This window comes from Henckelia pumila, chromosome 4 (assembly GCF_033568475.1).
Source record: "Henckelia pumila isolate YLH828 chromosome 4, ASM3356847v2, whole genome shotgun sequence".
In the NCBI taxonomy this organism is placed as follows: domain Eukaryota; kingdom Viridiplantae; phylum Streptophyta; class Magnoliopsida; order Lamiales; family Gesneriaceae; genus Henckelia; species Henckelia pumila.
The window spans coordinates 49,478,974-49,505,537 of NC_133123.1; the positions used below are offsets into that span (position 1 = coordinate 49,478,974).

At 40.3% G+C, this 26,564-nt stretch overlaps 1 protein-coding gene across 1 annotated transcript; it reads right to left on the minus strand.

Annotated features, from left to right (window-relative positions):
- Positions 1-5,535: 5,535 nt before the first annotated feature.
- On the minus strand, positions 5,536-5,928 carry LOC140860985 (uncharacterized). Its single transcript, XM_073263984.1, has 2 exons — positions 5,784-5,928; positions 5,536-5,738 (listed from the first exon to the last, which is right to left on the minus strand). The coding sequence occupies exons 1-2, from the start codon at positions 5,926-5,928 to the stop codon at positions 5,536-5,538; spliced, it is 348 nt and encodes a 115-aa protein (XP_073120085.1).
- Between the last annotated feature and the right edge of the window lie 20,636 nt (positions 5,929-26,564).

Sequence of the window (26,564 nt, forward strand, 5' to 3'; positions counted from 1 at the left end):
CCCTTTTACCTTAGCACTTAAGGAGTCTAGAAAAGATGAAGGGATAAAGGATCTTTATGAGACTTTTCGTAGATTTGAGGTGAATATTCCATTGTTAGACGCTATTAAGCAGGTACCTCGATACGCGAAGTTCTTGAAAGAAGTGTGCATAGCAAAGAGGAAGCAGACACTGAAGGGTTGTCAAAAAGTGGAACTTGGTGAGAACGTATTGGTAGCGCGTATCGTGTAAGCCCAAATTACCCGACTCACTCAGATAAATAAAAATATGCAGTAGTGTGAGTAGGGATCGTTCCCACGAAAAAAGGTAAAATTCCCTTTAAAAATACGAAAATAGTAAAAAGGGGGTTTTTGGTTTGAAATTTATCCACTAAAATTTAAAAAACAATTATGAATGCAATTCTATCAATTACCAAGCACAATTAAATCACAACGGAAAATTCAATAAGAAATAAGCCTTGGTTTTGGTCAACTACACCCTTGATTTCATTCGTTCGATCATCGATTATCTAAAAATATTTAATCCTGTTAAATATTCATCATTGGAAATTAAATTCATGTTTCACCTTAATTGTAGTTAACTAGACACAAGCGTTCTAACATAACCCTTACCAATGAATTAACCTAATACAAGCGATTAGATTAAAACCCACGATAGCATGCAAACTAGTGAAACTGATAAATCTAGATAACCCATACACAAGCGGATGAATTTAGCCTAGTCAATTATTATCCCTACAATTCCTAATCTCCCAAGCGGACGATTATTAATTGCAGTTGCTTCGCAAATCAGATAATTCAAACAATTACGGATTCAAACTCCAATTTAGCAGTAGATTTTATATAAGAATTATCAGGTGATCAAGCTAATAATCAAATATACAATCATGAAATAAATCAGAATAATTATTGATACTCAACAATAATCAAGCTCTGTAAAACATAAATCTCACGAGTAAATTAATCAAGGGCTTCGTCTTCCTTAACCAAGTATTAAGAACTAGCCAACACAATTCATGAAGAACAAAATAAAAATAATAATAAAAGGCGGAATTCTAGAATTCTCAGAAAAAACCTAGTCTTTTCAAGAGATAAATCTTCAACTCCAATTCAAAGTCTGCGTTTTTTTCTTTTTACTTAATAAAAGACTTATATCTTGGCAACCAATCGTCCAAAGATAATCCTAGGAATTAAAACAAGAGTTTACAAAACATAAAACTCTTCCAAAAATAAGTCTGCGCACGACGGCGCGGGCGCTCAATGGAATGGCGCGGGCGCGCAGCTTCTTCGCATCTTGCATTCTTCAGAGTGGCGCGGGCGCTCCTGATTCCTGCGCGGGCGCTCCAATCCCACGCATAAATTCCTTGTTTTCTACAGACCATCGCGCGGATGCTCGGTATTACTGCGCGGGCGCGCCTGATGTACGCTTTTCACAATATTCAGAGCGGTGCGGGCGCGCCTTCGCTTCGTATTTTCTTCTTATCTTCATCTTTCAAGTCTTGATCTTTGATTTTTCTTCCATTCTTTCTAGCTTAAATCCATCAAATCAAATCCAAGGCTCTTATTGCCTTCATCCAACAAAAACAACATAACATCACATAATATCTACCAATCAAACACAAGATTCAAGCTAAATACTAAGCAATATAAGCGCATAAAATGCACTTATCAAATTCCCCCAAACTTGAACTCTTGTTCGTCCCGAACAAAACAAAACACCTAATAAACATAAGTATACACAATATAAGAGAATCATCAATAATTCTCATGTATCAATAGCCTCAGCAACGAAATAAAAATTTTTCAAATCCAATCACATCACATCCTCCTAACATTGGAAAATTGTTTAAGCAAGAAACATAGCTCAACCTCATAGACTTTTAGACTCCGCAACTCACGTTCACAACATTCTCCCCCAAACTCAATTCAATAATCTATAGATCATGAGGACTTTCAAGGTAACTCGGGATCAACATGAAGGGTATTCAATCAAAAACGCTCACAATGAAATTATCTCAAGAAAGAATATAGTGTGTCCGTGTTTTGATCAAAATTCATATTCATCAAAAATGTCAATCGACAATCCATAAGCTAAACTCTCACAACCCCTCTCCACTAGTATATTAGGCGACTGTGACTTGGTCCATAGGTCTTATTCGGCTTATAATGTAAGGCTGGGCTTATGGCTACAAACGAAGGAAAGAATTCAAAGAGGGAGTAAAATATGATCTTATCTCTTAAATCCACTCCTTCTCATTCACATGGCAAACTCTTTTCATTCTTTCAACTCCATTTTTTTTCTTTTTTCATTTTCAATTCTCCTTTTATTCATAGTTTTCTCTTTTTTTTTTTTTTTTTTTCAGATTTCTTCCTTCCACCCAATCTATTTCTTTCTTTTATTTCTCATCCCCTCCACTACTACACTTCTTTCGATTTTTTCGTTGCACTTCTCAACACACTATCCATTTATTAACATTCAAATCAAGAGTATAAAAATCAAACATGCAATTACTCCCTAAAGGTAGGAAATAGTGTTTAAGCTGCAGGTAGTAGTTGTAGGACCTTGAAATAATGTCGAATGGGGGTTTATCACACGTTTTTACGCATGCCATTCGTTTTCAATTAGGCTCAAAAGAGATACTAGGGAAACAATGTATTAAGGGTGGCTTGAAAGGCTCAATCTAATTCAGAAAAATTGCCTATCTCATTCCTAAGTTACAGTATACCCATATTGCGCCTCGAGGGATGTTCAAGCTAGTTCTAGATTAATCTCTCTCCACAATTAACTCACATGAATTCAACCATTGCAGAAAAAGAAGAATCACCAATAGTAAACGGTGATTTTGCACAACAAATACTCAGCAAATGCACCTCATGTGCTCATGTATATGTGAAAGCTCAAAGGGCAACTAAGGATATTGCATGAATTAATCAGTAAAGGCCCAAATGATCCAAACAATGCCTCAATACTATCTATATCTGTCTGTTTCAAACTCAGGATCAAACAAAATTCACAGAGTATATAGGAGTTTGATGTCCACTTGGTCAAAGTTTCAAAAAAAAAATTCGTAGGGAGGCAGATATTCAAGGAGTCAATTTTTTTTTTCAATTAACACAACTAAAAATCATCATCGGCTATATTTTCACTTCTTAATTTTTTTCTCAAAAGTTATGCAACTCTTACAACTCAAGCAAACAAACAAACAAACTAACTCGACACATAAAAACAACCACACTAACACTCAAATAAACAAGACAAAACACAATAAAATCCAACAACCTACTGAACTCCCCCCAAACTTAGGTACATACATTGTCCTCAATGATATGACAGTATAAAAGAACAGAAATAGGACATGTACCTCGGGTGATGACCGTCAGTGGTCACCACCATCACCATTAGGATGTGGATCAGTAGGAGGGTCAGTCGGGCCAAACATCGGAGGCCACTGTGGTCGCGGAGGTAGGAAGCTGGCACCATCAGGAAAGTAGTGCGGGAGAACAGCTGCACAGAGGTCCATCATATCGTTCATAAAGACGCCAGAAGTCTGCTGCATAGCTCGAATCTCCTCTCTCTGCTGCTGCTGCTCGTGTCGTGACAGTCACACCTCCTCCTCTAGTCTAGTCAATCGATCAGTCGCAGAAGGAGCCGACTGATGCTGGGGTGCCTGTGCTCTACGTGCTGCAGCTCTCTCTTCTCTCATCCGCTGCTCCGCTGGAGTTACCAAGCGAGTGTTGCAGTCAAATGCAATGGCGGCGATGGGCTTCAAAATCTCCTCCGTGGGGCTCCATTCCACCCCGGCCTCCTCACAAAGGTCAGAAATAATAACAGGCAAGGCAAGACCACCACTCGTCTTTCCTTGCACCACGTGCAGAATAGTCTCCTGACAAACTAGTCCCAAATCAATGGACTTCCCCTCCACAATGCAATAGAGCAATAGAGCTCGATCCCGTGTAACATCGTGCTCATGGTCGATCGGCTTCAGGCGAGTGCAAATAAAGTTATACCACAGATTGACCTCATATTGCAGTTCAGTATTCTTCAACTTTGATGGCATACCATCATGCCCATAGCGCCACTCAGCCCCCGGTCTACAGATGCAACGAATAACAGCTTCGTAATCAATGTCACTGTTTTTGAATTCCAGATATTCATCGTGATACACCGGGGGAATCTTAAAAATAGTATTGATGGAGTGAGAGTCGAATGGGACCATCTTCCCACGCACGAGTCCCTTCAACTGAACATGTTTCACTTTTAGGTTGGCGTAGAACTCTCTAACCAAAGGAAAAACTGCGTCCTGAGGTTGCTTCGCAAACTCATGCCATTGTCGGGCAACAATTTCCCGACCAATACTCATCGTCAAAACACTTGGCTCAAAACCAACAGATGCGTCGAATCCTCGCTCGGCTAGGATGTTCTTCCCAAGCCATTCTTGATAATATGCAGCAGCCTGGGCGTTCCAGAAATGCCTATTAGCTTCGGTAGGAGCCGGAGCAGAAGAAGAAGAAGCACCAAACTTAGTTTTCTTCTTGGGCGCCATCTATCAAACACTTGGGGTGCACTCCTGTAAACGTATTCAAATATGCCGATATAACACTCTTTTCTTCCCTATAAACTTCAACAATACACACTGCACAACTTCACCACAATCACCAACCAAACAATTCACAAATAATATTCCCCCCAAACTTCAACAAAATCCACACTTCACAACTTCACAATATTAATTTCGGCTTGAAGAAGAGCTTCAAACCCGGAGATGAAAGCCAACACTTACCCAATATAAGATAGAACTCGATGTCCGAATTTGAAAAGATCCAAACAATTCCCACGAACGAGATGAGCAACTCGACCCAAATTCACGCGTCTTCGATGGGTTGAGAGAAATTGGGGAAAGAATTTGGTGATAGGGATGTGGGATGTAGTAGACAATTTTTCAAACAAGAAAACGATTTGGAGAGGAATATTGAGTGAGAGTGGGGGGGTTTTAGGGATTTAGGGCTTTAGAATGTAGGATAGATGAGAAAGTGAAGATTTTATCGATCCTTGGATTCTTTAAAAACCCGTCGCGTGGGCGCTCAGTGTAGTGGGGCGCGCGCGCTTGCGCATCGAGTTTCTACAAATTGGTGCCCAGGACTCGCACGGGCGCTCGGTATAATGGGGCGCGCGCGCCTGCTTGACATCTTTTTATATTTTCCGAAAATGAAAAATTGCGCGGGCACTCGGTTTGGTCGGGCGCCCGCTCCTGGCCTTCGCAAAAAGTATGTTTTTTGACTTTGAAGATGCGCGGGCGCCCAGTGGAATGGGGCGCGCGCGCCTGGGCTTCGAATCTGCCCAATTTTGTCTGACAAAATCTGTGGAAAAGTAAAACCAAATCAATTCTCAATTCACGCAAAATTAGTACAGTAAAAACTAAAAAAATGACAAAAGAAACGAAAGAAACAAAGGTGCAAAGACGAAAAAAAATAAAGATTTGGGTTGCCTCCCAAACAGTGCTTGGTTTATAGTCGTCAGCCCGACTGGATGCTGTGAATTTAATCAATCTGTGGCAGATCATCGAGTGTGAGATCATGCGCATCCTCTTCCGCATTTGCTTGGACCCCTTCAAAATAATGCTTCAATCGTTGGTCATTCACCTTGAATGTTTTCGCAGTTTCCAAGCTTTTTATTTCCAATGCACCATGAGGAAAGACATCAGTGATAACAAACGGGCCAGTCCATCTAGAATGCAACTTACCTGGGAATAATAGAAGTCGTGAGTGATAGAGCAAAACTTTTTGACCGACTTCAAACACCCTTCTAGAGATCATCTTGTCGTGGAACGCCTTTGTCTTTTCCTTGCAAATCTTTGAGCTCGCATATGCATCATTGCGTATCTCTTCTAGTTCTTGCAACTGCAGATTTCTATGCACTCCACTCTCATCCATCTGCATATTGAAATTTTTAATAGCCCAGTAGGCTCGATGCTCCAATTCGACAGACAGATGGCATGGTTTCCCAAGTAAATATGAACGAAATTTCTCTAAAGAAAAAACTACTGCTAAAAGCTCCTTTTCGGTAGTGGAGTAGTTTCGTTGGGCATCGTTCAGAATGCGCGAAGCGTAGTAGATAGCGTGCGATGCCTTCCCAACTTTTTGTCCCAATACCGCTCCTACGGCATAGTCACTGGCGTCACACATGATTTCAAATGGCTTGGTCCAGTCCGGTGGTTGGATGATTGGCACTGAAGTCAATGAGTCCTTGAGTTTATCAAAAGTAGTTTTGCATGGCTCATTGAATTCAAACGACACATCCTTCTGCAGCAGTTTGCACATAGGGGATGCAATCTTGGCAAAATCCTGAATATATCTCCTGTAAAAACCTGCATGTCCAAGAAAAGAGCGCACCTCCCGCACACTTACAGGGTAAGGTAGAGACTGAATAATATCAATTTTAGCTTTATCTACCTCCATCCCCTTAGATGAGACGACATGACCCAACACTATACCTCGCCCAATCATAAAATGACATTTTTCAGAATTAAGAACCAGGTTGGTTTCGACACACCTCTTAAGTACTAGAGAAATATTAGACAGACAGTCTTCGAAAGAGTCACCATAGACAGTAAAATCATCCATGAAGACTTCTAATATGTGCTCTACAAAATCAAAAAATATACTAACCATACACCGTTGGAAAATAGCCGGTGCATTGCATAGACCAAAGGGCATGCGTCGGTATGCAAAACTTCCAAATAGGCATGTGAATGTCGTCTTCTCCTGATCTTTCGGTGCAATCGCAATATGAAAATAACCAGAATAACCATCAAGAAAACAATAGTAAGGATGACATGCTAACCTTTCAATCATTTGATCAATAAAGGGAAGAGGGAAGTGGTCCTTTCGGGTTCCTGCATTCAGCTTCCTATAATGTAACGCCCCAAAAATTATTTATCGAATTAATTAGCAATTGAAATAATTATTGAGTTGACGAAATAATTATTATTGCTAATGAGATTACAGAGTGTATTTACAAAATACATGTGTCAATTAGTCAATGAGTTTGACTATTTCTAGATATCTGAAATATTTGACATTTTAAAATAATTATTGTGATATGAAAATAAAAATAATTATTTATGCCAGATAATTTAATTTGAAAATAATAATAATAATAATAATAATAATAATATTTGACTGAGCTGACCAGTCAGAGTTCAAGTTGACTCAATAATTGTTGGAATATATTTTGAGTCCAATTGACTAGTCAAAGTCAATAATTATAGAAATGATATTAATGGATGTTGGGTGTGTGTATCAGAAAAATAGCATGTTGGAGACTAATTTTACCATTTGAGTATCAAATAAATTGGTCCGGGTCAGTAAATTATCGAGTTGCTATAAATAGCAATACACACACTAAAACACCATAAAGAAAACATAGATATCATAATTTGGCCCTAAATTCCCAATTTTTCTCCACATTACTGTAGCACATTGGAAAGATGCCTTTGCCGGCCGTTCGTCGGAGATATGATCGGAGATCCAAACGGTCATTTTATAACTAAGATCCAGATAAATCCATTGGTACCAAGAAATCGAAGATCGAACGGTTGGATCGTCAGGAAATCGAATTAGAACAGATGGGTTCTGCACAGAATTCGGTTTCAATGTAGCAGTCCACGTTTTTTATTTTTCTGGCCGTTCACCAGAGCTCCGTTCAAAAATCCGAACAGTCAAGTTGTAGCCAAGATCAAGACGAGTCTATTGATACCAAGAAATCAAAGATCTGACGGTTGGATCGCCATGAAATTGACGAAGAACAGACGCAATCTGCACAGACTTTTCGTCGCTACTGTTCATCGTCTTCTTCGGTGAGATTTCGATGTTTTGAGATCGTTTTTGTTGGTTTTAAAGCTAGTAATCGATTCTTTGAGTTGTGGAGAGCATTTCCCTAGCTTATGGTGGCTTTTTCCGTCGAAAAAGGTGTAGATCAAAGCCCAAAAAGCTCCACCACCGCCGGCTGAAAATCGCCGATTGTCGCCGCACCGGAGTTCCGTTCAGCCTGATTTTTGTATGGTTGTGTTCGTCTTAAGAGAGCTACAAGCCTGCAGAATTTCAGAATTTTTGGAGTAGTTTTGCATCGCCGCCGCCAGACCTCCGCGTCGCCGCCGCCTTCTCCAACGAACCACCGACCTCCGACGAGTTAACCATTTTTGATCGTCTCGGCGTGATAGATCCAAATATCCAAGTTTCGAGTCGAGATTCGAAACAGTGAAGCGGTGAGAACGCGATAAAGTTGACGAATTATTGGTCAAAGTTTGACCAAAGTTGACTATGGTTGACTTTAGTATATTATGTGATTTTTCGCAGATTGGAAGCCAGTCGAGGATATTTTAAGGCAGAGATCAGCAGTTTAGGGATTGGACTTTTCCAGACTTGAAAAATTGAGGTATGAGCTGATGTCGATTTCTAAGTGAAAGAATACTCGAGCGAGTTTGAGATTCTCGAGTTTCCGATTTAAATCACATACTTGCATGTTTATTTGATTATTTGATATTGAATGTGAATTTGAATGATTTAATTTATTTTCAATATTACTTGAAAGACATGAGTTTGTCTATATGAAATTGTTTGAAGTAAGTGATTTATATATTCGATTTGAAAAGCATGATATTTCTTATTTGAATTACTTCAATGATTTTCGATATTATATTCATGAGTTTGAATATACGAGTTGAATGTGTTGACATCTTCGATACATTGATGTCTGAATACACAGATTTATTATTTTCGATTCGATTAAATTGCATTTGATTCATATGCATTCATCTTGAGCCAAATTTCTTAAATTTTTAGAGGGCTGAGTTGCCCAGATTCGAATTAGACGTTTGGGAGCTATATCGAGTGGCCTGGGATGTTGAGTTCCCCCAGTGTCAGCATACTCCTATAGTTGCGCCAAATTCTAGAGGCTTGAGACGCGTAGCACCACCCCGAGCGGGAGCGTAGGTGGGTTAGTTGCGTGATCTTGACCTTGGGATCCCAACCGATTGTCCGATATTCCCTTGATTATCTGATTTGATAATCCTGATTTTTAAACACATGCATTTCATTGGCATTTTCATTGAAGAATTTGAATGTATATTATGATTTTAATATACTTACTTGATATTACATGTTACGTCGCTTTTACTGGGATTTTATTCTCACTGGAGTTATTCGGCTGTTGTCTTGTTTTGTATGTGTACTTGACAACAGGTGGGGAGCTAGTCAGAGTCGACGTGGTTAGCTTGGGATCGAATGATAGATGTGAGGCGTCGATTTAGAGTCGAATAATTTTTAGAACTCGGTTATTTTTTGAAGCATGCTTTTATTGTTGATTTATAATACTGTATGTATTTTTATACCCCGATTATTCTTAGAATTGATGTATGTCGAAGAACGAGTTTAAAATTGATTTTTATAGTTGAGCCCGAGATGGTCTCGCTCGAGCCGAATATTTTTCTACCGCTCGAGCGAGGCACTGTTCCTTTTTTTAAAAAAAATAATTTTGGCTCATTTATTTGTCGATGATTGTTTTACTATTTGAAATTAGTTGATTAGAATCGAGGTCCTCACTTTAAGTGGTATCAAAGCGATAAGATTCTTGGACTGGAATAGAAGTGAGTGAGTGGGGTAGATCGAGTCTGCTTGAATTATTTTATTTTGCATGTGATTAATTTCATTGTTTGATTACTTGAATTACATGCGAGCATGCTTTACTGATTCAGAATTATGTGCCTCTTTGATTATGTGAATTGATTTTAAAAGCATGCATTATATGAAAAAGTATCAGAACTGAATTCGAGATGAGAATTTAAACACTCATGCGATTACATGAGTATGATGATTAGAGGATGTTCAAAACTGAGTTGATTATTTTGATATTTCGAGATTTGTGCTTACGTGATTATTTGAGATAATAATTGTTAAGCCGATATGGTTGAAATAGTTAGCAAACCAGATTTGAAATGTGATGTAAGATTGATTGCTTCGGAGAATTTGAATTATGATAAGAATTTGAGGTTTATGAATTGTTGATCATGATTAGATTACAGGTGAGATTTTTAAACATGATATTCTGAATTGATATATCTCTGCCGTTATCAGCTGTATCTACATGTTGAGCAAAGAATTGCATGCTCTCAAAACTGAGAATCAGTGTTGATGAAAAATGAGATGATCTAGAATATGATTAGATGATGTCTGTTCTTGAGGATATTGAATTAAAAACCCTTCTCAGTTTATTGTGGCTTAGACTGATCGAGGTAAGAGTTGATATTTAATTCTTAGCAATGATTGAACTGATTTGTATCAGATGAACCTCAATAAAGAATAGAGATAAACTCGATCATAAGAATTTCATAATTTCAGAATGAGATCAATTTGAGCAGCGATTTTTCTGAAATGGTAAGAATCCTCGAGGTAGGAATTCGGTTGATCTTGACTTGTCGATGTGAAGAATTGTTGGAAAATGGTGTTCAGAGCAATTAAGAATTGATACCCGGTGCAGCGGAAGTTTAAAATTTTATTTTATTATATGGAACGATTCCATATGGGTATCAAAACTTTTACGATTAAATTTGTTCAAGTAAAAATAAAACACAGTTACATTTTTACCTCGTCAAGCAAAGGCTTGATCGTGGACTCCAACAGAATTTAATATGCTCTTCTTTTAAATCCCGGGAACCGATGACAGTCACGATCTAACTCCGGAATTAGGTCCACGAATGAAAAATAGAAACTCTCTGATTGACTGCACTAGAAATCAATCAGAAGTTTTACGTAGAGAATAAACAGATATGATCTGTTAATTCAATTTGTAATTTTTCACAAAAATCACAAGTCGAATTTTCTCCAAAAGGGACAGAGGAATTTTCGAAAAACCTCTTGAATAATATAGACTGATTTTCGAAAATTTCTAGACTGAAATCTTGTGTAATTTTCGAACACAACACATATATTTATAGATAATTTCCAGATTAGATTAAGTTATAATTGCATTAGAACTCTAACTGCTTAGGGCCCACAATCCATAACTTAAGCCCAACAAGCCAAGCCCGTTGTTCTAGAAATTAATATAAAATTCATCGTGACTTCGATTGATAAACTGATTTTACCAATGTGCACAGAAACCATTTTTGCATCTTTTAAAGTCAAGATATTTTTTCTGAATCCGAATTCAGTGATTTCCAAAAATGTCCATCCCTATGTCATTTTAGGAAATCTCACTCCCTCTAGTTAAGAAGTCCAACTTCTCTTTCATTAAATTTAACTATCTCTACGGGGTTTTAGTAATCCATTACTTGTGTTGTAGTAGCCCGTGCCCTAATTGAGTAATTAAAGGATTAATGCTAATTAATTGAATTAGGCATCGGACGGATCGGAAGCTCCGAAGGCACGATCGGAAGCTCCGAACAGGATCGGAAGCTCCGATAAGCGATCGGAGGCACCGATGTTATTACGTCAGGCATGACGTGTGGTTGGATCGGAAGCTCCGATCAGGACCGGAAGCTCCGATCACCCCTATCCGGAGTCAACAAGTGATATTTTGACACGTGGCAGATCAGGATCTTCGGAAGCTCCGATGGCAGGATCGGACGTTCCGATCGAGGTTCGGACGTTCCGATCAAGGATCGGAAGTTCCGATCGTTGTCTATAAATAGAAGGCCGAGGCTTCACTTTCATTTGCCAATGCCGAGTTCTCCTTTCCTTTCTAGTCCTTTTGGAGCTGTTCTAGTCTTCTTAGGCTTGGTCCGGAGGTCGGAGAGGCGTTCGGTAGTCGTAGCGGAGTTGTGCCCAAGTTCTGGAGGCATCGACATCAAAGGACTAACGACGGACGAAGGTATAGCTTTTGCTCCCTATAAATATTTAGGAGTATGCAATAGCTTAGTTAAGGCTTTTAGAGCACTTTAATGATAGTAGTATCATTTGGCAGTGTAGAGCAGACTATAGGCGTGGACCTAGAGTTGGTAGAGCTTTCACTGTATTGAGGTACGAAAGTACTGTTCGAGATATCCTGACTGAGTATGCATGTATTATATGACTGCATGATTTATATGCCATGATATTATGCTGCATTCATTTGCATCTTGCTGTATCTCCTTCGAGATGTCTGTAGTAGGGTTGTACCCTATCCTGTTAGTGGATGGACTTCCATCGATTTGGGTCCGGCGTATCCACAGTTATCTCGGTATGGGAGCCACCTCCTGAAGCGACGGCACAGCGTGCTACATACCAGGGCCCGGTCTGTCTCTGTTATCTGATCCTTGACCTCGAGTCTATAGGAAATTCACTTTGCATGCACGTATACTCATACTCTCGCACTGAGCGTTTTATGCTCACGTCTCGTACTCTGTATTTTCTGGACACCCTATTCCACGGGGCAGGTTTGCGATTGGACGAGGAGGGTGGATCCAGGAGGGGCTAGTCAATGGTTGGCCAGCTGGAGCTTCGTCTAGGTTTTATTACTGTTGTTTGGGTTTATACAGCTATTTCGATTTGGTTGTATAATATTGGATAAATTATAGATTCCTTTTCTTGGGATTGTATAATGTTTATGGTTTCCGCAGTTTTATTCTGATATCTGTTTAATTAAGTTAATTGCATGCATAAGTTCTGTTTAGTAGGTGATCCGGGTAAGGGTCACTACATGTGTAACCCTCAATGGTTCAGGAATACAGCTATTCGTGGGCTCACAACTCCTTGTGACTCGGAACAACAATTTCCGACTTACCCATCGAATCATGGTAAGAGCGCCTAGCAACATCGCCCCATGATTCCCTAGGTATTACTGATAGTGCCGGAAAGAACCAGTAGATTTTAGTTAGCGTACAGTACGGTCCCTTCAACCAAATATCCCGATCGAATCAACAACCATTGGTGCATCGAGAGTCGTTCGAGATTCGATAACTATGCATAACATCTTGGAGATCTATTAGTGACATCGCATGTGTTACTAGGAACACCAAGTAACCTAAAACACATCATGTACTCTGGCCAGAGATTCGTCACACTAATATCTCCTCAGATCGCATAGGATATCCACACTCGCAAGTATGTGGTGAATCCTTGACAACAAAGCATCGACTCCTATATGTATCGTAACTGTACCCAATCCCGACACCTGATGACCCCAATAGAGTCGGTAAACGAGTCAAAGTACAGTACTAGCATATAGAGTCTCAATGATGTTTCAAGTAATAAGGACTAATGGTGTACAACCAAAACCGCGGACTTTATCCACTCGATAAGTGATAATCACTTGGAAAGTCCGAATAGGGTAGTTCGATCATTCATCATATGAATATCCATTTGCATGCTTTGAACATCTCTATGTTCCATACCAATGAAACGTGGTACTCGGCATCGCAAATGCTAGTCTCAATCTCGAGCGATCCTTATCCTTATTTGCGGACGGCTCAATTGACTAGGAACTTTTTAGAATATACAGTGACTATAAGATGTGTTTCATGATAGCCATCCCCATGTGCTACCACATCTTACATACACTATAGTATATTCAAGGTCTTTATCAAAACAACAATAGTATATCATAATATAACAATATGAAGAAAGATAAAGTCAATGCCATTATAAAAGTGTAAATTATATTAAACAAAAGATTGTTTTACATAGAGTCATAAAAGCCCTTAGCCACAAGTTGGCTAACCGGGCACCCACTCTTTCAAGAATGTGGTGTAAGTTTTGAGAGAGTGTTGTATAATAATATGATATCAAAGCTAGATGTTTCTAAACGCCCATTCAGAGTTGATGTTTAAGATTATGGCATTATGAGATTGATATACGAATGAACAGATTGTGTCTGATTAATGGGATCTAAGATGATTAGATTTTGGTCATGGATTGAATTATCGAAAATTGATCTAAGTTGTGATACTTTTGAATGTTATTTGTGAATATTCAGTTTTTAGTACTCTTGTGCTAAACTTTTTGGATAAGTAAGATTGATAGAATATTTTAGAATTTAATTAGGTCCCAATCGACGATATCGAAATTTTATTGATGTATTCAATATTGTTCTTTCAAGAATGATATTTTTATCGGGTCTTAAGAGAACTTATATGGATTTTTAATATTGGATTGGTTGAAAAGTTATTGTGATTGAAATTTTGGAAATTTATGAATTTGAGAATTTTTTAGGAAAGTATTTTTCCGATAGAATAAGAGGATGGTATTAGTGCTTTTGGAATAATATCGAAATCAGTTACAGTTAAGCATTCGTTCGATTAATCTGAAAATACTTGAATCTTAATGTAGTTATGCATCTTTGATTCGCATAACATTGAATTCGATGAATATGACCTTTTGGTATCGATTGATTCTTCGAGTATGAATTCAGAAATTAATATTTCTTGACATTGGAATTCAAATTCTGGACATTGATATTGATTCAGGTGAATTTTGATTATCTGATTTCTTGATGATCTCGATTTATTTGTTGCGGCATTCGAATATGCCTTAGGACTGAGTCCTAATCGATGAGTACGTGCGGATTCCTCTTCATTGAGGCCACGTTGGCAACTATGATTTTGGTTTGTCTTGATGATGGGCATTATGTCGTACCTGTTGATGAGTGATCCCTTGATTTGATATTGATTAATGGACTCGTTTCCCTTATTCTTCGAGCCTGATTTGATGTATTCACCCTCGATTTCAAAATGCAAGTGAGTTGTTTTCACTTAGCAGAGTTTGTTGTCCAGAATTCCTTCTATTTGATTATCATGACTTGAGCGATTTTCTTCGATATTAATTTGATTTTGACTCTGAGAGTCATCGATTATTCGATGTATATCTTCAGTATATACGATTTGGTTGGCTCGTAACTGTTAGAGATTGATAACATTATTAGAATTCATTGTTGGACTAAGTGTAGATTTTGAATTTAGAAATAAGATAGTAATTTCAGTGTTAGTTGAGATGTTTAATCTCGTTTTAGCATTCGAACTTGATGGCGAGAATTACTAACACTTGAGATCAGATGGATCGAATAAAAAGAAGAAAAAACTTGAATTAGTTAAACTGGTACTGAATAAGTTCCAGAGCAGTCAAATGAATACCTGAATATTGTTCTTCCAACTGATGAGATTAATACGATGTTGTTGCGATTTATAATCGAATGAGAATATTTGGGGATTTAAACTTGCTTTTTTGATCGATTATTTGATTGAAATTGGGAAGATTTTGATGAGAATCGTCGAATTTTGAATTGTGATTGCTCCATGATTGCGAGAACAGATTGTAACTCGCAGATGAATGTGTGATCTTACGAAATGACATCAAAGAAAGAACTTTTCGATATTGAATTTTGAGATTTTGTGAGATGTTGATTGATCGAATTTTAGAGGAATATCGATTTGATTAAGATTAACTCAGTATATGAGTTTGGGATATTAGGAACTGTTGGATTGACATAAGTTTCCTCTGAATCTTAAACTTATGGATTGAGTTTAGTTTGAGATTGATTGATAGAAGATTGAATTATGGACTCGTTAGAGGCTTTCGAAGTATCTTTGGTTGATTCCTTATCAACTAACAGACAGATATGATCCGATGACTGAATTTAGGTCAGAGTTAAATATTCAAGAAACTCTTTTCCTCGTCTCATCACAGTACAATAAACTAATTTCAGACTGTCCGACAGTCAGAACAAACTGTTTGTATCTTTTGAGATGATATTATACGAGCCGTAGTGCTAGATTTTGGCACTGGTTGGCCAGATTCATGACTTTGATTGAATGTTCTGATTTGAAATATTATAAAGAGTTTAGAGATGACTATTTTCGAAGCGATATACGATGAGTAATATGAATTTTTCTCATTTCGAGAATGATGTTTCTGAAATACATCAGTTATAGAGTCAGATTTGACATGATATGGTCATATAATTCAGAGAAAGTGATTATGATTCCGAATAGAATCAACACAGTGCGAGACAGATGTGGCATAGTTGTAAGTCTTGATTCAGACTTTAACAAGGGAACAAGATTCGTTCCTTTGTACTTTAGTGAGATGGGACCGAATTGATGAAACTTTGAACTACTCTGATTGATCGATAATCGATGAGAGATACAGATTGAGTACAGATTCTTTCGGATCTCTATCTGCTGTGCTCGGATTGCATGTGATTTCGAGGACGAAATCAATTCTTAGAGGGGGAGATTTGTAACGCCCCAAAAATTATTTATCGAATTAATTAGCAATTGAAATAATTATTGAGTTGATGAAATAATTATTATTGCTAATGAGATTACAGAGTATATTTACAAAATATATGTTTCAATTAGTCAATGAGTTTGACTATTTCTAGATATCTGAAATATTTGACATTTTGAAATAATTATTGAGATATGAAAATAAAAATAATTATTTATGCCAGATAATTTAATTTGAAAATAATAATAATAATAATAATAATAATAATAATAATAATAATAATAATAATAATAATAATATTTGACTGAGCTGACCAGTCAGAGTTCAAGTTGACTCAATAATTGTTGGAATATATTTTGAGTCCAATTGACTAGTCAAAGTAAATAATTATAGAAATGATATTAATGGATGTTGGGTGTGTGTATCAGAAAAATATCATGTCGGAGACTAATTGTAGCGATCCAACCCGGATCCACTATCTAATCAGAGTTATAGAAAAGCGCATGCAATAAAAGCTTTAAGCGTAAAGTGCGGATAATTAAAATACAACAAATCCAATCGGCAGAATACAACCGACGCTGTCACAAGTGTATAAATATTGTTATACAACCAAATCGAAGGTTCAGGGTAAATAAATCCCTACCCTCTACAACCTTGGACTCTCCAAAGCTCAATCCTGCTGGGAGCCGCCTGAACCGTCCAGCCTCAAACCTGCCCCGCCACAAGGTACACAATACCCAAACACAGGGGCGTGAGGTAGAACGCTCAATATGAAGCAATGATATAAATACAAATATGCGCACACAGATGACATAAAACTCAAGTGAAAACACTTGCTCATGGCACCGGGAATATACAGTACCGGCTAGAGAGCTACTCCGCGGGGTACTCGTATACTCCATATCAGGGCTGAGCCAACCCCATCCTGACCCGAATCCAAAACAGGATACAAGTCCCATATGGAAACTGTCATACCTGACTCGAGTCCAAAATGAGATCATCGTTCCCTATGGAGACTGTCAATGACTCACATCTCTCCGGATGCAGTCACACGTAAAATCATGTATGTGCTAAGGCGGTAAAACATGCTAAAACATGATAAAACATATAGCACATACTCATGCAATATATAAGCAAATATATCATGCCGGCTATCTCGGTCAGTACTTACGTACCTCTTACACTGCTGGTCAAACCTAGCTCTGCTGGTCTAGACTCCAAGCATACTAGTCCAGTCTACTAGCTACTACAATGCAAATATTCATGCATCAACAATTAAGCTCTAAAAGCCTTAACTAAGCTATTGCATACTCCTAAATATTTTTAGGAAGCCAAATTATACTTTCGTCCGTCGTCAGCCCGCTGGTGTAGAATCGCCTCAAAACTTAGGCACACCTCTCCTACGACGCCGGGATCGCTAGGCAACTTCTGGATTCCCAATTGGATGCCTAGAACTCCGTAGATCTAAGTAAAAAGGTTCAAAAACCAGAGGAAAGGAGGGGAAATCGGTGCATAGAATGAAAGCTCGGACCCCTTATTTATAGACGGCGATCGGAACCTCCGATCCCTCATTGGAACATCCGATCACGATCGGAACCTCCGATCGCACCTTCGGAGCGTACGATCGCTCAATATTACGTCAGCCATGATGTCACCTTGCTGACGTAAGCAATGACGTGTGCCCTGGTCCAGATCGGAACTTCTGATCTTGCCGACGGAGAGTCCGATCTCGATCGGAGCCTCCGATCCTGGCATGGAGCTTCCGATCTACTTCGGATCGTCCAAACTCCTCTTCGGACCGTCCGATCATGCTGAACCATTTCAACTAATTCGAGTGCTCTGAATCCATTTCTGAAGTCCATTATCCCAACAGAAACTTACTTAATCATGTTTTACTTAATCTAGACATGATCACGTGATTAATTACTCTTTAATCACTAATTAGAAACGCGGGTTACTACATTCTCCCCCACTTAAGAAATTTCGTCCTCGAAATTTAAGTCTTAGAGGAAAACATAAATAGCCAATCAAATGTTCTTTATTACAACTGAACAAGTATAAACTCGATACAAGGAAGTACAAAAATCTCAAAATAACTCGGGGTGCTCGGCTAACATCCGACTCTCCAACTCCCAAGTAGCTTCCTCTGTACCTCTGCTTTGCCACTGTACCATCACCAACGGTATACGCTTGTTACGAAGTACCTTGTCCTTCCTGTCAAGAATCCGCAGGGGTTTCTCCACATACGATAGATCTCGATCTACCTTTACATCTGTCGGATGCAAAATATGCGAATCGTCCACCACATACTGCCTCAACAATAACACGTGGAACACATCGTGGATCTCCGAAAGATCGGGTGGCAAGACCAGACGATAAGCCACATCCCCAACATTCTCGAGAATTTCAAAAGGACCAATAAATCTAGGTGTCAGCTTACCCTTGCTACCAAACCTCATCACCTTCCGGAAAGGTGACACGCGCAAGAAAACATACTCTCCTACCTCAAAATGAAGTGGCCTGCGGTGAGTGTTCGCATAGCTAGCCTGTCGATCCTGGGCTGTCTTAATCCTGCGTCGGATCAACTCTATTGCATCAATCATCTGCTGAATCATCTAAAGACCCTCAACCTGACGCTCGCCAACCTCGTCCCAAACCAAAGGTGTACGACAACGGCGTCCATAAAGAGCCTCAAATGGTGCCATGCCAATGCTGCGATGGAAACTATTATTGTAGGTGAACTCGACCAAGGGTAAATGATCTTGCCACGCTGGACCAAAATCCATCACCGCCGCGCGAAGCATATCCTTTAGAGTGCGAATAGTACGCTCCGACTGTCCGTCCGTCTCTGGATGATAAGCCGTACTCAAGCTCAAATTAGTACCAAGGGCTCGCTGGAAACTACCCCAAAATCTCGAAGTGAATCTCGGATCTCTATCGCTGACAATTCTCAATGGAATCCCATGCAATCGAACAATCTCCCGCACATACAATTGTGCTATCCTATCAAAGGTGTAATCGCGGTTATAGGGAAGAAAATGCGCTGACTTCGACAACCGATCCACGACAACCCAAATAGCATCACAATTCCTAGAAGACATAGGCAAGTGGGTGACAAAATCCATCGTCACATGCTCCCACTTCCATTCAGGAATCTCTAAGCTGTGAAGTAACCCTCTGGGTCGTCTAAACTCTGCCTTGACTTGTTGACATACAAGGCATCGGGACACAAACTGGTAAACACTGTGCTTCATCCCTTTCCACCAAAATCGAGTGCGAAGATCCTTATACATCTTCATGCTGCCTGTATGTACAGAAAATTGACTGCGGTGAGCTTGCGATAAGATCTCATCTCTCAAAGTAGAATCCTCGGGTACCACAACTCGACCAGAAAGACACAACAGACCGTCTCCTTGTAGATGAAAACCAGAAGTATTATCACCTTCAGCCAGCCGGGCCAACTTCTGAGTCTTCAGATCAGAATTCTGAGCTTCCTGGATTCGTCTGTATAGTGCTGGCTCTGCAAGCACAGAAGAGACACGAATCCCTTGTTGTTCTTTCTTATGACGGAATGTAAATCCCAAAGAACAACACTCCTCCACTGCCTTCGAAACCGAACTGGTACGAAGGGAACTCACATAAACTTTGCGACTAAGCGCATCAGCAACGGGATTTGAAGAACCTGGATGGTACTTGATCTCACAATCGTAATCCTTCAATAGATCCATCCAATGACGCTGCCGCATGTTCAACTCAGCCTGAATGAACAGATACTTCAAACTCTTATGATCGGTGAAGATCTCAAATTGTTCTCCGTACAAATAATGAAGCCATATCTTAAGAGCAAAGACAATGGCTGCAAGCTCTAAATCATGTACGGGATAGTTCTCCTCGTGAGTCTTCAGCTGTCTGGAGGCATAAGCGATTACGTGGCCATTCTGAGTCAACACACACCTCAAACCATGGAGAGAAGCATCAGTGAAGACTACAAAACCACCTGATCCAGACGGTAAATCAAGAAATGGAGCTGTCGTCAAACGACGTCTCAACTCACAAAAACTGTCTTCACAAGCATCAGACCAAACGAAAGAAACGTCTTTCTTCGTCAACTGAGTCAAAGGCTTAGCTATATGAGAGAAATTCTCCACAAAACGACGATAGTATCCTGCTAAACCAAGGAAACTACAAATCTCAGAAGCTGTAGTCGGACGTGACCAATTAAAAATATCTTTTGTCTTGCTAGGATCAACAGATACGCCATCCTGAGAAATGACATGACCAAGGAACACAACTCGGTCAATCCAGAAGTCACACTTACTCAGCTTTGCGTACAACTGTCTCTCCCTCAAGACCTGCAATACAGTATAGAGATGGTAGGCATGTTCATCCATGCTGCGAGAATACACCAAAATGTCATCGATGAACATCACCACAAACTTATCCAGAAAATCGCGGAAAACTCGGTTCATCAGATCCATAAAAACAGCTGGAGCATTCGTCAAACCAAACGGCATCACTAGAAACTCATAGTGTCCATACCGCGTACGAAATGCTGTCTTAGGAACGTCCTCTTGTCAAACTCGCAACTGATGATACCCAGACCGAAGATCAATCTTCGAATAGACAGAAGTACCCTGCAACTGATCAAAGAGATCATCTATCCGCGGAAGAGGATACTTATTCTTCACTGTCACCTGATTCAACTGACGGTAGTCAATACACAACCGCATCGAACCATCCTTCTTCTTGACAAACAGTACTGGGGCTCCCCATGGCGAAACACTAGGTCCAATATAACCCTTATCAAGAAGATCTTGCAATTTCTTCTGCAACTCTTTCATTTCTGATGGTGCCAATCGGTAAGGAGTTCTAGAAATCGGTGCAGTCCCTGACACTAACTCAATGCCAAACTCAATCTCCCTTACTGGTGGCAAACCTGGAATCTCTTCCGGAAATACATCTAGAAATTCACGAACCACTGGTATCTCTCGGATATCTGGCTCTCCTAAGGATGCGACAATGGCGTAGATAAGGTAGCCTTCCCCGCCAGACTCTAAAGCACGTCGTGCCTTCAGAGCTAAAACCACTGGCATCGGGGGTCACGCTCCCTCACCATAGAAATACCATGACTCGTCATCCTCTGGACGAAACTGGACAAACCTTTGATAGCAATCCACTATCGCCCGGTAGGTAGTCAATAGATCTATCCCAATGATGCAATCAAAATCCTCCATCGCTAGAATCATTAGGTTAGCACTAAGCTGATGTCCCTCAAAATCCAAAACACAACCCACAACTAGACGCTTGGCTAAAACCTCGCTCCCCATAGGAGTAGAAACCACTAATAACACGTCTAGAGGAATATATGACAACTTATACTTCTTAGCAAAACGTGCCGAGACAAAAGAATGCGATGCACAGGTATCAATTAAAACATATCCAGGAAAACCACATAAACTACAGATACCTGCAATCATCCGATCGCTGTCAGCCTCTGCCTGCTCCTGGTTAAGCGCAAAGACCTGACTCTGGGTACGTGGCCTCAAAGAAGAATGACCCCGAGAAGGAGTCTGAGTAGGCTGTCGCTGAGACTGCTGCGGATGCTGGCGCTACTGCGAAAACTGCTGCTGGAAAGGTGGCTGCTGGTACTGAGGTGGCTGAACAGATGCCTGAGAACCTCCAGAACCACTCGCTGCCCCAATCAGCATAGGACAATCTCTCTTCATGTGACCCTCCTAGCCACACTAGAAACATGCAGTGGCTGACCGACCACACTGCCCGGGCGGATGTCTGCGTCGGCACTGAGTACACCGGTTCGGTCTCTATCCACTAAAACGATGCACTCCACCAGATCCCGAGGAAGAAGAAGAAGCACCTCCTGGCTTCTTGAAGGACTGTCCTCTTGGACCCAAAGGACTAGAGCTCGCTGTCCTGGAAGAAGAAGAATAAAGTCCCCTGTTCCTCCGAATACTGTCCTCGGCCTGGCGACAACGGTCCACCAAATCCTCGTAAGTCCCATCGCCGCCCACAACAACCATACGATGAATGTCAGGGTTCAGACCCTGAAGGAAATGATCAAACTTTGCCATAGAACTATAAGCAATATGAGGACAAAAGGGTAGAAGATCAAAGAACTTCTGCTGGTACTCCTCGATCGTCATCGTCCCCTGTCGCAAACTCAACAACTCACTGGCTTTCGCCTGACGAAGAGCTGGAGGAAAATAAAATCTCTGATAGGCAGTACGGAACTCGACCCAAGTAGCTGCACCTCTAACTGCTATGAACAGTGCGGAAGTAGATCTCCACCACTTCCTTGCTCAGCCCTCGAGCATAAAGGCAAGAATCTCCATCCTATCCTCAGCCGTGCAACGGAACTCCTGGAAGCACTGCTCCATCCTCTCCATCAAATCCTCCGCCTCTTCGGCTGTCTCACTACCCGTCAAAGGCTTCGGGCTGACTTCCTTAAACCTACGCATGCTGACTCACCTGCGCTCCTCGGGTTGTCCCCGACGTCTACGATCATCTGGATCACCCCAACGACCACCGTCTACGCTACCGTGACTTTCGTCGTAATCTGCCATCTGTTACATAATGACAGATAATTAATTAATCCGCTTTACGATATTCCCAGTGCAATGCGTCGCTCTGATACCAAAAATGTAGTGACCCAACCCGGATCCACTATCTAATCAGAGTTATAGAAAAGCGCACGCAATAAAATCTTTTAGCGTAAAGTGCGGATAATTAAAATACAACAAATCCAATCGGCAGAATACAACCGACGCTGTCACAAGTGTATAAATACTGTTATACAACCAAATCGAAGGTTCAGGGTAAATAAATCCCTACCCTCTACAACCTTGGACTCTCCAAAGCTCAATCCTGCTGGGAGCCGCCTGAACCGTCCAGCCTCAAACCTGCCCCGCCAAAAGGTACACAATACCCAAACACAGGGGCGTGAGGTAGAATGCTCAATACGAAGCAATGATATAAATACAAATATGCGCACACAAATGACTTAAAACTCAAGTGAAAACACTTGCTCATGGCGCCGGGAATATACAGTACCGGCTAGAGAGCTACTCCGCGGGGTACTCGTATACTCCATATCAGGGCTGAGCCAACCCCATCCTGACCCGAATCCAAAACAGGATACAAGTCCCATATGGAAACTGTCATACCTGACTCGAGTCCAAAATGAGATCATTGTTCCCTATGGAGACTGTCAATGACTCACATCTCTCCGGATGCAGTCACACGTAAAATCATGTATGTGTTAAGGCGGTAAAACATGCTAAAACATGATAAAACATATAGCACATACTCATGCAACATATAAGCAAATATATCATGCCGGCTATCTCGGTCAGTACTTACGTACCTCTTACACTGCTGGTCAAACCTAGCTCTGCTGGTCTAGACTCCAAGCCTACTAGTCCAGTCTACTAGCTACTACAATGAAAATGTTCATGCATCAACAATTAAGCTCTAAAAGCCTTAATTAAGCTATTGCATACTCCTAAATATTTTTAGGAAGCCAAATTATACCTTCGTCCTTCGTCAGCCCGCTGGTGTAGAATCGCCTCAAAACTTAGGCACACCTCCGCTACGACGCCGGGATCGCTAGGCAACTTCCGGATTCCCAATAGGATGCCTAGAATTCCGTAGATCTAAGTAAGAAGGTTCGAAAACCAGAGGAAAGGAGGGGAAATCGGTGCACAGAATGAGAGCTCGGAACCCTTATTTATAGACGGCGATCGGAACCTCCGATCCCTCATCGGAACATCCGATCATGATCGGAACCTCCGATCGCACCTTCGAAGCGTCCGATTGCTCAATATCACGTCAGCCATGATGTCACCTTGCTGACGTAAGCAATGACGTGTGCCCTGGTCCAGATCGGAACTTCCGATCTTGCCGACGGAGCGTCCGATCTTGATCGGAGCCTCCGATCCTGGCACGGAGCTTCCGATCCACTTCGGATCGTCCGAACTCCTCTTCGGACCGTCCGATCCTGCTGAACCAATTCAACTAATTCGAGTGCTTTGAATCCATTTCTGAAGTCCGTTATCCCAACAGGAACTTATTTAATCATGTTTTACTTAATCTAGACATGATCACGTGATTAATTACTCTTTAATCACTAATTAGAAACGCGGGTTACTACACATATTTTACCATTTGAGTATCAAATAAATTGGTCCGGGTCAGTAAATTATCGAGTTGCTATAAATAGCAATACACACACTAAAACACCATCAAGAAAACATAGATATCATAATTTGGCCCTAAATTCCCAATTTTTCTCGACATTACTGTAGCATGTCGGAAAGATGCCTTCATCGGCCGTTCGTCGGAGATATGATCGGAGATCCGAATGGTCATTTTATAGCTAATATTCAGATGAATCCATTGGTAACAAGAAATCAAAGATCGAACGGTTGGATCGTCAGGAATATGAATTAGAACAGACGGGTTCTGCACAGAATTTGGTTTCAATGTAGCAGTCCACGTTTTTTATTTTTCCGGCTCTGTTTAAAAATCTGAACGGTCAAGTTGTAGCCAAGATCAAGACGAGTCTATTGATATCAAGAAATCAAAGATCTGACGGTTGGATCGCCGTGAAATCGACGAAGAACAGACGTGATCTGCACAGACTTTTTGTCGCTACTGTTCATCGTCTTCTTCGGTGAGATTTCGATGTTTTGAGCTCGTTTTTGTTGGTTTTAAAGCTAGTAATCGATTCTTTGAGTTGTGGAGAGCATTTCCCTAGCTTATGGTGGCTTTTTCCGTCGAAAAAGGTGTAGATCGAAGCTCGGAAAGCTCCACCACCGCCGGCTGAAAATCGCCGATTGTCGCCGCACCGGAGCTCCGTTCAGCCTGATTTTTGAAGAGAGCTACAAGCCTGCAGAATTTCAGAATTTTTGGAGTAGTTTTGCATCGCCGCCGCCAGACCGTCGCGTCGCCGCCGCCTTCTCCGACGAACCACCGATCTCCGACGAGTTAACCATTTTTTATCGTCTCGACGTGATAGATCCAAATATCCAAGTTTCAAGTCGAGATTCGAAACATTGAAGCGGTGAGAACGCGATAAAGTTGACGAATTATTGGTCAAAGTTTGACCAAAGTTGACTATGGTTGACTTTTGTATATTATGTGATTTTTCGCAGATTGGAAGCCAGTCGAGGATATTTTAAGGCAGAGATCAGCAGTTTAGGGATTGGACTTTTCCAGACTTGAAAAATTGAGGTATGAGCTGATGTCGATTTCTAAGGGAATGAATACTCGAGCAAGTTTGAGATTCTCGAGTTTCCGATTAAAATCACATACTTGCATGTTTATTTGATTATTTGATATTGAATGTGAATTTGAATGATTTAATTGATTTTCAATATTACTTGAAAGACATGAGTTTGTCTATATGAAATTGTTTGAAGTAAGTGATTTATATATTCGATTTGAAAAGCATGATATTTCTAATTTGAATTACTTCAATGATTTTCGATATTATATTCATGAGTTTGAATATACGAGTTGAATGTGTTGATTCATATGCATTCATCTTGAGCCAAATTTCTTAAATTTTTAGAGGGCTAAGTTGCCCAGATTCGAATTAGACGTTTGGGAGCTATATCGAGTGATGACCTGGGATGTTGAGTTCCCCTAGTGTCAGCATACTCCTATTGTTGCGCCAAAGTCTAGAGGCTTGAGACGCGTAGCACCACCCCGAGCGGGAGCGTAGGTGGGTTAGTTGCGTGATCTTGACCTCGGGATCCCAACCGATTTTCTGATATTCCCTTGATTATCTGATTTGATAATCCCGATTTTTAAACACATGCATTTCATTGGCATTTCCATTGAAGAATTTGAATGTATATTATGATTTTAATATACTTACTTGATATTACATGTTACGTCACTTTTACTGGGATTTTATTCTCACCGGAGTTATCCGGCTGTTGTCTTGTTTTGTATGTGTACTTGACAACAGGTGGGGCAGGAGCTAGTCAGAGTCGACGTAGTTAGCTTGGGATCGAATGATAGATGTGAGGCGTCGATTTAGAGTCGAATAATTTTTAGAACTCGGTTATTTATTGAAGCATGCTTTTATTGTTGATTTATAATACTGCATGTATTTTTATACCCTGATTATTCTTAGAATTGATGTTTTGATTTTTATAGTTGAGCCCGAGATGGTCTCGCTCGAGGCGAATATTTTTCTACCGCTCGAGCGAGGCACTGTTCCTTTTTTTAAAAAAAATAATAAAATTTGGCTCATTTATTTGTCGATGATTGTTTTACTATTTGAAATTAGTTGATTAGAATCGAGGTCCTCACATATAATCAATACAAACTCTCCACCCATTTTG

Excerpts from the sequence above, each read along its gene's own strand:
- LOC140860985 (XM_073263984.1), bottom strand. The coding sequence starts at position 5,928 with ATGGATGAGAGTGGAGTGCATAGAAATCTGCAGTTGCAAGAACTAGAA. Across the intron at positions 5,739-5,783 it reads TAGAAGGGTGTTTGAAGTCG|GTAAGTTGCATTCTAGATGG; the intron begins GTCAAAAAGTTT and ends TATTATTCCCAG.